General features: G+C 44.2%; 1 protein-coding gene across 1 annotated transcript in view; it reads right to left on the reverse strand.

Annotated features, from left to right (window-relative positions):
- magixa (MAGI family member, X-linked a) overlaps positions 1 to 13120 on the reverse strand; it is a 55829-nt gene that overhangs the window by 36136 nt on the left and 6573 nt on the right. The window contains exons 5-13 of the mRNA XM_046055734.1: positions 10283 to 10456; positions 9438 to 9627; positions 8895 to 8965; positions 7737 to 7904; positions 3355 to 3524; positions 3157 to 3256; positions 2585 to 2756; positions 1593 to 2232; positions 149 to 212 (exon numbers count right to left, since the gene is read on the reverse strand). Coding sequence (XP_045911690.1) covers positions 149 to 212; positions 1593 to 2232; positions 2585 to 2756; positions 3157 to 3256; positions 3355 to 3524; positions 7737 to 7904; positions 8895 to 8965; positions 9438 to 9627; positions 10283 to 10456 — 1749 coding nt within the window. The remainder of the gene's footprint in view (positions 1 to 148; positions 213 to 1592; positions 2233 to 2584; positions 2757 to 3156; positions 3257 to 3354; positions 3525 to 7736; positions 7905 to 8894; positions 8966 to 9437; positions 9628 to 10282; positions 10457 to 13120) is intronic.

Below are 13120 nucleotides of genomic sequence, written 5' to 3' on the forward strand. Positions count from 1 at the left end.
GGGGGGGGGGGGGGGGGGGGGGGGGGGGGGGGGGGGGGGGGGGGGGGGGGGGGGGGGGGGGGGTGGAGTTAGTCATTGTTTTTATTGGTTCCCTGTAATCGAACTTTGTTAAACACGAGTCAGTGGATTAGAGTTAGTCTTAATGTACCTCCTCTGTAGACCAGCAGCACCACCTCCCCCTGTTTGGTGTGTTCCTGCAGGACTCTCTGGACCTGAGGAAAGAAATGCACCAATACGTATTAGTTTCAAAAGGTTTCAATGGAAACTTATAAAGTCACCTGTTTCCTAAATCCTGTTTCGGGATGCTCCTCCAGGACCAGCTCAGGCTCAGGAGCCAGTTCAGGAAAAGATACCTCAAACCTTCTGTTCACACAAACGGACTCAAACACTGGCGGCATGAGAATATGACATTCACTGCGCACCACCCACCACAGCTCAACACTCAAATGGCACCCGGCGGTGCAACCCAGAGAAGTAGGTGCCCTGTCCTCTGTTTTCCATTACAGATGTAGCAGCTCCTCACTGTGGCGTCACAGTGCTGCCACACGCGAGACTGCTCCTGCTAGAAACCTGCTGAGCAACAATGAGCAGCTAAACTGAGCTAACGATAGCAGGACGAGCTGCACCCCGGCTGCTAACTGGGTCATTTCCAACCCGGATTTGTTGTGGATTCTCTCTGAGCAATCAGGAGTGTGCATTGTTTTCACGCCCCCCTTTGGTATCGCCTCCGCTCTCTTGGAACCTCGAAGGAGGTGGTACCAGGTAAAAGTTTCTGATTTGCCCAATGGAAAACCAAAAAAGGTGAATGCAGACGAGTCAAGTTGAGCAGGTACCGTCGGGTGGAAAACGGCCTTATGACAGAACTTTAAATAAAGTACCTGGACATGAAGAAAAAAAACCAATGCATGATAAAGCATCCCTCGCTTAAACCCGCGGCACCTAAAACTAATTTGCACCTGTTCACGTCCACTTTTATTTATACAATTGCACCACCACTAAAAGTTGCTTCCCGTTCAGCATGTGTCTCGTTGTCACGTCTGTTTTGGGGGTCAACTCCCACAAAAACAGACCTACATGAAACTAGTCTTTGTGGCTCAAGGTCTCAGTATGCTTAGACAAAGAGCTTGTTGGATCACCAAACGGTGTTTCTAAAAAACACCTTTCATGTTGTGGAATCGGCCGCCGCTGTCTGTCCATTTCTAACTCTCTGAAACTGACAGTTCAACGATCAACAACTGCTTCATGAATTCCCTCAAGGAGCGACTGGGAAAAATGCGCTCAGTTTTCCACATTTGTACGATTCATGGCGTCGAGACTTTAAGATGCAGACTTGTTACAGAGATCAGGGAGGCAGTGGGATGCAGCCAGGAGGCTTAACACCCCGCCTACCTGTGTGGACATTCACATCGGACAGAACCGCGGCAGACTGCAGGCGTGGTCGGACCACACGGAAACATCCTGGAGCCTTCAGAGGGACATCATGCCGATCGCCCCATAAGTCTTTCGAAACTCTCTGAGTCCGTCCAGAAACAATAAGCACCTCTTTGAATGAGAGTGAATGAGACTACCTTGGATGAGTGATAATCTGGTACCTGGGAGAAGCTGAGGCTTTGCACGTCTGCTCCGTTGATCTTCACTATGGCGTCCCCCGGCTGCAGCGAGGGGCAGTGCCTGCGATCCCAGACCCGCCTCACCACCGCCAGCTGATCTCCTTGCCCACCTGCCGTCACGCTGAATCCAAGCCCCCCACTCTCACTGCGCCCGAGGGCCACGGGCACAAGCTCCCCAGCGGGAGCTGACCCCGGTGACCCTGCCCCGAGGGGGAGAACCAGCCCTGGGTTTCCTCGTGAGGCTGGGGAGGGCGCTTGGTGATTGGCCGGACAGCCGTTAAAGCCACAAGGTGGGACGTCTCTGGGTGGGGTCAGGGCGAGGGAAGTCTGTGGCATCAGCGGGCGCTGCGCAGGAGCCCCAGGAGGCGTGGAGGAGGAGGAGGTGGGGTTGTTAGCGGTGGTAGGGCTGGTGGAGTTCTGGAGGAGGCCCGTCTCTGGCTGAGAGAGGGGCAGTTTGGACAGAGTGTGGGAGGACGAGGAGGCGATGGGTAACGTGGAGGAGGAGATGGGGAGGGCCGACGTAGACAGGTCGCTCTCTGAAGACTTGGAGCTCTGATGGTGGAGGAGGGAGGAGGAGGAGAGGGCGGGGAGAGTGCTGCTGTTGTAGCGAATCAGAGAAGATCTACGAGGAGGAGGAGGAGGAGCAGAAAATTCATGTTTTATATATTTTGTTTTATATAGATTTTTTTTATTTCAATTGGATCAGTCATAGTACTTCTGTAAATTACTACTAATACTACTACTAATATTTGTACCCTGGCAACAACTCCTCTTCCTGGGATACATATGAAAATGTAAAACATAGCTAACAAATCTCAAATGTGCCTCCCTACAATCCGAACAGAGAAAAGCAGCGGACCAAGACGAGTTCCCTGGGGGACACCACGATCTACAGAAAAACAGCCGTGCTGATAGGATACCACTTCTCCTACTGTTGCTAACACCGCTAATGCTAACCCGGAAGCTCCTCTCACCTTCGTGTTCCAGCGCTGGACAGGCCGCCATCAGAGTCACTGTGATTGGCTGCTGTCCTCTCTGGAAGGGGTGGTGGACCCAGTGGGGGGTCAGAGGAAGTGGGCGTCGGCGGGCCTGCCAGCCCGTTCGTCATTGGCGGAGCAGCATAGGAGGGCGGGTTGTGGCCCAGTCCTGGATTTCAGAGTGAAGGCGTTAACTGGTTAATGATTACCAGAGTCAATTTAAAAATAGATAGAAAGATGATAGGTGGATGGATAGACAGATCAATAAAGTTTACGTTAAAATAGATTATAAAATGTGTTTAAATATTTGTGGACATTTAACAAAGCTGGTATCTGTCTCATTCAACACGACCGGAGGTTTCACGGATAAACCTGAATAATGAGAGCTGATTGACTGGATATGAATTTAAAAACAAACAGCCTGTCTGGAGGGTTTTGGTTCGGTACCAGAAGCTGCTCTGAAATTTGACTTTATCAGTTTGTGAGTGTGAGCTCACTGTGTCCTCAACTAACTTTAGTGCACTACATCTGTGAGTTTCTGGCTAATATGGACAGGTCATCTTTCAGACCTGGCGGGCAGCCTTCGGCGTCCGGCGTTCGGCTGTAGGTGAGGTGTGTCAGGCCACGGTTTGCGTTCACGGGGTTGGAGGGCTCGCTGGGAGTCTGTGGCTGTTTAGGGGTTCAAAGTCAAATACAAGGTTAGGGATTTATTCAAGGTCACATGCAGAAGAATAAGAACAAAAGTTGTAATGATCTATATACCGTACCGTCTCCAGGCTCTGTTTGGGACACCCATCAGGGTTGTAGAGCATCGGGTATCCTCTCCTCAGCACCACGTCCACACTCTGACCCATTGGCACTGACTTCAGCATCTCCACCACCTCTTTATGAGAGCGACCCAGTACACAGCTGTCATTGATGTAGACCAGGATGTCCGCTGGAGGAGCACAGAACAGGAGACAGTCAGTCTACTGGTGGTACATCATCATAGTTCACCAGGACAAGATGGAACTGGAGGTCACAATCAAACTGCAGTAACGCGCTGTTCTTCCGGACGATGGTGTGTTAAAGGACTCAACGTACACCTTAAAAGTTGCAACACTGCAGACAGAACCGAGTGAAATTAGTTTACTTCGTCTGAGAACCTCCGGGTCTGCAGTGAAGCCTTAAACCTGCGTCCTCTCCAGCAGCCAGCAGGGGGCGACCCCACCGGCTGCAGAAAGAAGTGTGATTGTACAGAAGTCTCTGAGAAAATGTAGCTACTTGTCAGCTGATTTATTACCTCAGTAAACTTTATGTGTGTTAGTGTTGTATGGATGCTTCGTGAAGAACCCTTGGCGTTATTTTTTAATGCCCTGGGTACCCTTTAGCGTAGTTTCTGCACATGTAGGGCTCCGTGGCCAAGTTAGCAAGAATAAATAAGCAACGTCCGGATAGAAATATTGCAATTTGGTCAGATTTAAACACCAAAACCACTTGGTCAGGTTTAGACACCAAAACCACTTGGTCAGGTTTAGACACCAAAACCACTTGGTCAGGTTTAGAAACCAAAACCATTGGGTCAGGTTTAGGCACCAAAACCACTGGGTCAGGTTTAGGCACCAAAACCATTGAGTCAGGTTTAGACACCAAAACCATTTGGTCAGGTTTAGGCACCAAAACCACTGGGTCAGGTTTAGGCACCAAAACCATTTGGTCAGGTTTAGGCACCAAAACCACTGGGTCAGGTTTAGGCACCAAAACCATTTGGTCAGGTTTAGGCACCAAAACCAATTGGTCAGGTTTATGCACCAAAACCACTGGGTCAGGTTTAGGCACCAAAACCACTTGGTCAGGTTTGGACACCAAAACCACTTGGTCAGGTTTAAACACCAAAAGCGCTTGGTCAGGTTTAGGCACCAAAACCACTTGGTCAGGTTTAGACACCAAAACCACTGGGTCAGGTTTAGACACCAAAAGCGCTTGGTCAGGTTTAGACACCAAAACCACTTGGTCAGGTTTAGACACCAAAACCATTGGGTCAGGTTTAGACACCAAAACCATTTGGTCAGGTTTAGGCACCAAAACCACTTGGTCAGGTTTAGACACCAAAACCACTTGGTCAGGTTTAGGCACCAAAACCACTTGGTCAGGTTTAGACACCAAAACCACTGGGTTAGGTTTAGGCACCAAAACCACTTGGTCAGGTTTATGCACCAAAACCACTGGGTTAGGTTTAGGCACCAAAACCACTTTGTCAGGTTTAAACACCAAAAGCGCTTGGTCAGGTTTAGGCAGGTTTAGGTTTTTCATTACTCCATTTGCTGTGTGTTGTTGAGTTTCTGGGGATTTTTTTACGCTTTAAAGTTTTTCCTCAGACTCGTTTCTGCTGTCGGTCGCTGAAACTCCCCGCTCGCTTTCCCAGGAGATTTCATGAACCGTGTGTTTGTTACATTCCTGACTATTTATCCTCAGAGCACGTGAGCGGATCTGACGGTGGGAGAGAAAGGAGGCTGTGTGTGTCGGACAGATTAAAGAGTGTGTGTGTGGATTAGTTGTAGATCATGAGATTGTGTCCCTGAGAAAAATAAAGACCTGAGAGCATAATCCTCCAGAGAAAGAGAGAGAGTGTTTGAACGTCTGTTTTATAACATCTAAATATATCCTGATCTCTCCAGCCTGTGTTTATAATATTGAGAGTTATTACAGCAGAACAGAGCTTTTCCTCAGCAGACATTCCTGACCTGTCAAACGCAGGTGGAACTAATAATGTTGGTCATTAGTTCCACCTCTGCAGCGACGAGTCAAACTGTCAGCTGGGAATCAGATTAATTATGAAACAATAAAGAAATAAAAACACAGAAGACAGAGGTCAGCAGGTCAGCAGGTCGCGTTCAGGTTTCTGTTTTGTGTGTAATAAGCCGAAACATTTCAGTAAAGCTCTTCTTGGTTCTTTTTGTTCTCCTTACAGGTTGATATGAATCTCTTCACAACAAAACCACCATCACCATCCCGCCTCGAGCTCCTGACGGTCAGCGTGGGCTTTGTGGTCACACAGGTTTGTTTCTTGAGTCTGAGCTTTGATTAGCTTGAAGCTCACAGGTTGACGAATGAAAGCTCAGGAAGGGAACTTTGTTCTCCACTTTTAACCAACCAGTTTTTAACTGGCAACATATGGGCGCTTGGTCAGACCCCTTTGGCGTCACTTTTTGAAATCCTTTACTGTCGTTTCTGTACATGTATGGCTCCGTGGTCAACTTAGCAGGTATAAAAATGCAATGTCCGGTTAGACTTTCAAAATAAAACCGGCAGTTAACGTTTGGTTAGGTTTAGGAAAAGATCACAGTTTGGGTTAAGTACGGTACAAAGTTAGTAAGTTTCGGAACATCACGAAAAGGAATCAATGTTGACTTTTTGTTTCACACAGGAAACGAACAACTGTCTCCTGTAGCCTGATTGGCTGAATACAGAAGGAGCTCCAGGTGTGACGCTGTACACCTGGGGCGAGTTCAATCTCAAAATGTTTTGCAGCGTTTTCAGATTGAACGACATGTTTCCTTGCAACGTTGCGCAACGTTCTGCAACGGGCTTCGAGGTGCGTTTGCTACGTTTTGTCGGCGCTGAACTCGCCCCTGCAGAAACACTCTGGATCTTTTACCTGACGCATTAACACTAGGGGTGTGACGATTAAATTATGACGATATTTCTCATCAGGTGAAAATCTGTCTCACCAGACTCTACCAACTGACATTTTTCATATGCCGTCAAGCCACACTTTAAATTTCTCACGCAGTGAAATACAAATGTAGTTATAACTGATGAGACAGACTCATGCAACATCTGATGTAACATCGGCGTACGCCCTGATAGTAATCAACTGAAGCGCACCAGCCACGCCGTGAGTCCAGACAGCTGTGATGAGTGGTAACGTAGCTACTCCGGAGCGGACGCGCACACGGACAGCTGCAGAAAGTTTATGGCTTAACGTTACTACCAGCGGATTAATAACGCAGAGTAAAGGGCAGGCAGACTTCTCATTAACCGATGCCGTTAGTCTGGTAATACTCTGCCGTTTCTCTGGACCTGTCAGAGAACAGATCTGTGGGAGAGATTCTGAATGAGCAGAAAAGCTGCTGAAACACAGGAGCTACCAAAGTCCAGGAGTTTCTAACTGAATAAAAATTAAATCATTTCTCACGGAGGTGAAAAGGAGCCACATGCACATTTAAAGAGGTTACTTCCCCAACGTGGGCGGGGCTAGACTCTCAGCACAGTGGGGGCGGGGCTTCATCACGGGGCCCACCTGCTACAAAGTCATTTAAACCGAGTTTAAATGACTTTGTAGCAGGTGCGTCAAGCGGCACAGAGCAGATGAACTGGGCCGGAAGTCAGACACAGAATCCGGTCAATTTTTCAAAATAAAACACCAGTTACAGACTTCCGATCGTTTATCAACAATAAACACAACAACAATTTAACTACGTAGCCTATTTAATCATAGTAGAAGCACAAAAAGCAAGCGTTAATCACCAACTCAACAAAATCTAAACGTGTCGGCAAAATCCGGCAGGGGGAAGGGATTTTTGTTAAAATGTGCTAATAAGTTCGCCATTTGTTTGAAATAGAAATGTTACTTTATGATTTATGTTTATTAAAACGTGTCTCTTTAGAATCTGCTGTGTTTGTTGGTAATTGTCCTTCTTGTGGTGGTTTAAAGTTGAAACCGGGACTGAAGAGACTGTTTCATTTGATAAGAGCTGCTGAATTTTGCCGGCACAGCAGAGCTAAACTGTACGGGGCCCCAACCAGCCAGGGCCCTGGGGCGGCCACACCCACGCACCCTCCGCTTATATTCCTCCGAACAAAGACACAAAGAGGAGGGAAGACTAAATCATGACTCAGCAGGGATGACGTTAAATGAGTTGATCTACAGGAGAAACAGATCTGTTATGGCCACCTGAAGTTTGTGTTTCTCTTTATACAAATAAAAAGAAAAATTAATCGGATTGTAGAAATAACGTGTTTAATGCTCACATTTTTTATACAGCATTAAAGATTTCTTAAAAATAGTGTCAGGATCTTGTGAACCCAATCTCAAATTTTGTCTCGTCACACCCCTAATTAACAGAATTATCATTAGTAGTGGGACTAGTATACAAGGTATTAGTACCTGTGTTTAGTGCTGGCGGTCCTCCAGGTGTGACGCTGTACACCTGCAGAAACTCTCTGGGTCGACTTCCTCCGACGATGTTGAAGCCGAAACCTCGAGGACCTTTAGACAGCCGGGTGTGGATGGAGTAACCCTTCAAGAGACTGGGCTGCTCGGTGAACTCTGGGACTGAGACAGAGACGAGGTCAGTGAGACCACAGGAGAGGACAGGTGTGGTGAGGACAGGTGAGTACAATGTGTATTCAGCGTTTCTCTTCCATAAATTAGTAGTAGTTGTTGTGAGAGTCAGATTTGAAGCAGAACGGTCCAAATCAGTCCTGCATTCAAAATCCTGAAGAATCAGCTTCATCTACTTAAAGTATCAAAAGTAAAAGTACTTGTTCTGCAGTAAAATGTCGCAGTATCCGAAATATTATTAGTTTGTTAATACTGATGCCACAATGTACTGTTGTAACTACTTTATATACTGTTATTTCTAGAGTTTCTTAATCTGTCACTAAGTCACTAAAGCGGTTAAATCACTGTGGTGCAGTAAAAGTATAAAGGAGCATAAAAGAAAAAAGCACCTGTAAAGTACCTGTAAAAGTACAGTAGTGGATTAAATGTACTTTCCACCACTCCTGAGAACAAACACACAAACTGAAGATTTTACTGAAGCTGAAATAAATATAAACAATAATAAAATATCTTATATGGAATGTTTAAGTTGATGGCTGATGTCATTCAAGTCAGAAACCAGAGAAGAAGACGAGCAGAAGAGAGCAGAGCTAACAGGATGTTAAAGTGAGTCTGTGCTGCCCCCTGCTGGCTTTCAAAATAAAAGTCCCAGAACAGGAAGTCAGTTTCTCTGTTACAAACTAAAGGTGGAGGGTTGGATGTTTCAACAACAACAAAAACTTTACATAAAAGAAAATAAGAAATAAGACGTGTAATTATTAAAATGTGAATATGTGAATAAATAAATATGTATTAATTAATTTGACTTAAAATAATATGTTAAAAAAAATACTAAATACTTCAAGTCCATCCAGTGATGTTGATTTTAACATGTTAAATAAACAAATCACTTTCTTCTGTTTGAGGATGTCCTGCAGCTTTCAGTCAGCGTTCCCTCAATCAATCAATCAATCAATCAATCAGACAGACAAACAGGCTTACGTTCTGTACAGGAAGTCGTCTCTTTGTTCTGAGTTCGCGGATCCAGCCAGCTGGTCGTCTTTGATTTATGACTGACAGAGAGACGACATCATCATCATCATCATCATCATCATCATCATCTTTCTTTATAGACCCATGGTCAGATTGAATCCTGGGTAATGTAGGAACAGTGGACCTCATCAGAACTTGACTGTGAGTTAAAATTCAGCGTTTTCTCTGCCTGCTTTGGCTGCTGTTGAAAAATCTTTCCTTTAATAAATCCAGGAAGCGCTCGGTGGCATTAGTTATTTTATTTACAGTCTATAGTTATTAGTCACTGAAGTTTAAACATTTCTATGTGCTAGACTCCAGTGAAAAAACACTATATTTTAGGCTTTGACGTCATTAAAGTGTCCGCATGTCCCCTAAATATATTTTTCCAGCAGTTAGAATCAAACTGTCCACTTCAGCTGAAAAATGAAATAAAAATCTGATTTATCAGATGTGTGTTATCATGTTATCATGTTTTTTAATTCATCGATCGTCATCAGGATTATTTCTTACTCAATGTAGTACGGCTCTCCTGAATCACTGAACGCCAGCTCCCAGTTTTCAGGCAGCGGACCTCCTCTTCCTCTTCCTCTCCCTACTCCTCTTCCTCCTCCTCCGTTTTCTGTTCCCTCCCGACTCCCCACCGCCGTCTCCCACGATTTGCTGAGAGGCAAGGTGGTGGGCGGGGCTCCAGCTGAACCCGCTAACGGAGAGAGAGAGTTTGTTATTAACACTCACACTCAGATGGAGGTAAACGGCTGCACGACCAACTAAATATAGAAACCTGGACAAATCTTCAGTTTCATCACACACACTTCACCGTTTCTGCACCCTTGTAACGGTGTGCTATCTCCCTCGAAAAAGAGGTTTTTTTCTCAAATGACTTCCTGGTTACATTAAGGTTAAATAAAACAAAACCACACACAGACTCTCTGTAGCCGATCCAGACTGTGGACCTTTTCCCAGACTGAAGATCAATCGGCTCCATAATATTCCACAAACACGTTTTAATGTTCCAAAAATGTCCCAAAATATCTGGACTTTCGTTATAAATGTCCTGACTTTATAACATTTTCTTCCCATTTGAAAAGTGTTTTTAAAAACGTTCTTTACGTTCCAAGAGGTCCTCAGTTTCTCAATGTCTTTTCCAAATGTCCCCTGGTCTCAAAAATATCCTCAAGTCAAGGTTTTTATCGTTAACAAAAACTAGGTGTGAAAAAACCTTTTCGTTAACAGAAATAAAAATAAAAATGAGCCTTTATAAAAACAGACTATAACTAACTGAAGCTGTGTTGTCTGTAAAACGAACTGAAATAAGCTAAAATTACAGAGTAAAGGTAAATCTTTGTGTTTCTCACCCGACAGGCCGCTATCCTCCTCGCTGTTGTCTCCTTCCTCCACAGCTTTCTCCAGGTTACTCAGAGATTTGCTTCTCGTCCTGAAGTTCCTCAGCAGGTTTCGATGTTCCTGATACGTGATTGGTGGGCTCTCCGGACCGATGTGGACCGGACGGGGCGTCCCGTAGTAGTTCCCTGTGATCGGATGGAGAAAATAAAAATAAATAAGTATTTTTAATTGAAATATTAAGCAGCAGAACACAGTCTGTTATCTTTCTCCAACACTACAGTTACTGGTACAAATAAAGTTTTAAATAAAACCTAAACTTTATCTGCAAACAACGAAGTAAAACAGGTCAAATAAAACCAGAGAGAAGATGAAGAATGGAAAATAAAAGGAAATAAAAAACAAATTATTTATCTCCTTTTCACTGCTGTTCAATGTTTCATACATCTGTTAATATAGTTTTATATCGCCAGCTGGAGTTAATGTCATTACATACACACACATTTATAAACGGCAGCTGGAGATGTATAATAGAGATCAATAATCAAACGGCAGGGCAAAAGCAGACTTTCCATAAAACCAGAAGAAACCATGAAAGAAAGGTTTCAACAGGAGATGAACTGGCAAAGTAAAAGGTTTGGGATCATCAGTCAGACACATTTAAAAGGAGTTTGGCATCGTCACTTTGTTTAGTGCGAACAGAGAAATATTTATGTGTGAATTCAGTTTCTATTTTAGTCTCATTAATCCCATCAGATTAATACTGCAGAGAGAGAGCGAGAGACATAGAGTGGGTTAAAGAGAGAGAGAGAGATGTAGGACAGAGTGAGGCAGGTTTGCCGTTTGAAGGATTACAGACTGAAAATCCTCTTTTCCTCTCAAACACTGTTAAAAAACTCAACGTCAATCATTTACTCCACACTGCAAAGGACTGCAGCGACAAATACTAATGCACACTGTAACAAAGGTGCTAACAGCACAATGTGAAAAAAAATGTCTTACTTTTACTTGTATTTTCATAGTGTGGCGTTGTGTTGTTGTTGTAGTGTTGGCGTAGTGTAGTGTTGGCATAGTGTTGTGTTGTTGTAGTGTTGGCGTAGTGTTGTAGTGTTGTGTTGTTGTAGTGTTGGCGTAGTGTAGTGTTGGCATAGTGTTGTGTTGTTGTAGTGTTGGCGTAGTGTTGTGTTGTTGTAGTGTTGTAGTGTTGGCATAGTGTTGTGTTGTTGTAGTGTTGGCGTAGTGTTGTGTTGTTGTTGTAGTGTTGGCGTTGTGTTGTAGTGTTGTGTTGTTGTAGTGTTGGCGTAGTGTAGTGTTGGCATAGTGTTGTGTTGTTGTAGTGTTGGCATAGTGTTGTGTTGTTGTAGTGTTGTAGTGTTGGCATAGTGTTGTGTTGTTGTAGTGTTGGCGTAGTGTTGTGTTGTTAGTGTTGGCGTAGTGTTGTAGTGTTGTGTTGTTGGTGTACTGTTATGTTGTGTAGTGTTGTGTTGGCATAGTGTTGTGTTGTTGTAGTGTTGGCGTAGTGTTGCTGTTGTGTTGTTGTAGTGTTGGCATAGTGTTGCTGTTGTGTTGTAGTATTGTGTTGTTGTAGTGTTGTAGTGTTGGCGTAGTGTTGTAGTGTTGTGTTGTTGGTGTACTGTTATGTTGTGTAGTGTTGTGTTGTTGTAGTGTTGGCGTTGTGTTGTAGTTTGGTGTTGTTGTAGTGTTGGCGTAGTGTTGTAGTGTTGGCGTAGTGTTGTGTTGTAGTGTTGTAGTGTTGTGTTGTTGGCGTAGTGTTATGTTGTGTATTGTTGTTGTAGTGTTGTAGTGTTGTGTTGTTGGCGTAGTGTTATGTTGTGTATTGTTGGTGTAGTGTTGTAGTGTTGTGTTGTTGGTGTACTGTTATGTTGTGTAGTGTTGTGTTGTTGGTGTACTGTTATGTTGTGTAGTGTTGTGTTGTTGGTGTAGTGTTGTAGTGTTGTGTTGTTGGTGTACTGTTATGTTGTGTAGTGTTGTGTTGGCATAGTGTTGTGTTGTTGTAGTGTTGGCGTAGTGTTGTGTTGTTGTAGTGTTGGCGTAGTGTTGCTGTTGTGTTGTAGTATTGTGTTGTTGTAGTGTTGTTGTGTTGGCGTAGTGTTGCTGTTGTGTTGTTGTAGTGTTGGCGTAGTGTTGCTGTTGTGTTGTAGTATTGTGTTCTTGTAGTGTTGTAGTGTTGGCGTAGTGTTGTAGTGTTGTGTTGTTGGTGTACTGTTATGTTGTGTAGTGTTGTGTTGTTGTAGTGTTGGCGTTGTGTTGTAGTTTTGTGTTGTTGTAGTGTTGGCGTAGTGTTGTAGTGTTGTGTTGTTGGCGTAGTGTTATGTTGTGTATTGTTGTTGTAGTGTTGTAGTGTTGTGTTGTTGGCGTAGTGTTATGTTGTGTATTGTTGGTGTAGTGTTGTAGTGTTGTGTTGTTGGTGTACTGTTATGTTGTGTAGTGTTGTGTTGGCATAGTGTTGTGTTGTTGTAGTGTTGGCGTAGTGTTGTGTTGTTGTAGTGTTGGCGTAGTGTTGCTGTTGTGTTGTAGTATTGTGTTGTTGTAGTGTTGGCGTAGTGTTGTAGTGTTGTGTTGTTGGTGTACTGTTATGTTGTGTAGTGTTGTGTTGTTGTAGTGTTGGCGTTGTGTTGTAGTGTTGGCGTAGTGTTGTGTTGTTGTAGTGTTGTAGTGTTGTGTTGTTGGCGTAGTGTTATGTTTTGTATTGTTGGTGTAGTGTTGTAGTTTTGTGTTGTTGTAGTGTTAGCTTAGTGTTGTAGTGTTGGCGTAGTGTTGTGTTGTTGTAGTGTTGTAGTGTTGGCGTAGTGTTGTAGTGTTGTGTTGTTGGTGTACTGTTATGTTGTGTA

This window comes from Micropterus dolomieu, linkage group LG08 (assembly GCF_021292245.1).
Source record: "Micropterus dolomieu isolate WLL.071019.BEF.003 ecotype Adirondacks linkage group LG08, ASM2129224v1, whole genome shotgun sequence".
In the NCBI taxonomy this organism is placed as follows: domain Eukaryota; kingdom Metazoa; phylum Chordata; class Actinopteri; order Centrarchiformes; family Centrarchidae; genus Micropterus; species Micropterus dolomieu.